Source organism: Fulmarus glacialis, unplaced genomic scaffold, assembly GCF_000690835.1.
Source record: "Fulmarus glacialis isolate BGI_N327 unplaced genomic scaffold, ASM69083v1 scaffold16040, whole genome shotgun sequence".
NCBI classification, from domain to species: Eukaryota; Metazoa; Chordata; class Aves; order Procellariiformes; family Procellariidae; genus Fulmarus; species Fulmarus glacialis.
In genome coordinates this window covers 36,623-37,738 of record NW_009189729.1, presented here as the reverse complement: position 1 = coordinate 37,738, position 1,116 = coordinate 36,623, and the positions used below count along the sequence as shown (strand labels likewise).

Here is a 1,116-nt window from a genome sequence, read left to right as displayed (position 1 = left end):
ACCTAGGTCTGCCTGGGGTTGGGAGAGAGGGATGGCACAATCCCAGCTTTCTCGTTACGTTCCCAGTCTACGTCACCTTTTTGGCTATTCGCATTCCCAGGGTCTCCCACTTTCTCTCTTCCTTGCTGGTTGGAGAGGGAACACAAAAACTGAACAGGAGTGAACGCGTGGGTTAAAAACTTACACTAACCCAGCATAATAAAGCCCATTTTGGGTAGGTGAGGGGGATGGGTGGAATTGCAACAACCCCGATTTCACCTGGGTGCAGCTGTCCATAACGCGGCACAGTTTGGCTCCCAGGGTGCACACGCACTCCCGCAGCCCCGTATCCTCCCCAGCCCGAACGCTTGCATTTCACTAACGACCTTTTCTCATCCACAGCCTATTTCCAGCAGAAAATAACAGAGTACCACGAACAGAAGAAGCACCGAAGGAACTCCTGAAGTCCAGCCTGGGAACACAGGAGCAGGGCTGGGACCGAGCAGGTCCCCGCCAGCAGCACCAGCTGCGCAGGCTCGACGCGTGCCCCGTCCAGGGGCAGAGCACGCTGGACTCTGCTGGATCTGTCCGCCGGTTCCTACCCATCTGTGACTCACGAGATGCGTGGGCAGCACCGAATACCAGTTTCTACCCTTTCTTTTTCCCTCAGGGCATCATTGCACTGGAAAACTCTTTTGCACAGAGCTAGCAAGCAGACTGTGATTTCTTTTCCGACCTTGCTAGCAACAGGGACAAACTGCGACTCACAGCGCCCGGCCCTGCGCCGAGTCTTTGGCCCCATCAGGACTCACGCAGCGAGGGAGGGAAGTCAGGGAACTGGCTGCAGGACAACAAAGGTTGTAGAGTAATTGTTAGAGGGGAAAAAAAAAAGGGATAAGTAGGAAATAGGGTTATTTCTAATTAAAACAAACCTAGGTTTTGCAAATAAGTAACATCCTATTGAATAAGCTTCCGAGGTTTCTATTATTAACAACTGTTTCACTTTATTTTCTGTTAAGATATGCTTATTGTTAAATAGCGGCAGGAGTAGTCGCCGTGGATTGTAGCGGTTTCCTCTATAGTGGCTGTCTGCTTCGTTGGTACCACTTAGAGCTCTTTAAAGAAACAAAAATATTC

The 1,116-nt window shown here is 50.6% G+C and overlaps 1 protein-coding gene across 1 annotated transcript in view; it reads left to right on the top strand.

The window, feature by feature from the left end:
* Positions 1-443, top strand: part of DENND2D (DENN/MADD domain containing 2D) — a 9,514-nt gene extending 9,071 nt beyond the window's left edge. The window contains exon 12 of the mRNA XM_009583227.1: positions 382-443. Within this exon, the coding sequence (XP_009581522.1) occupies positions 382-443 (62 nt within the window). The remainder of the gene's footprint in view (positions 1-381) is intronic.
* Positions 444-1,116: the final 673 nt, after the last annotated feature.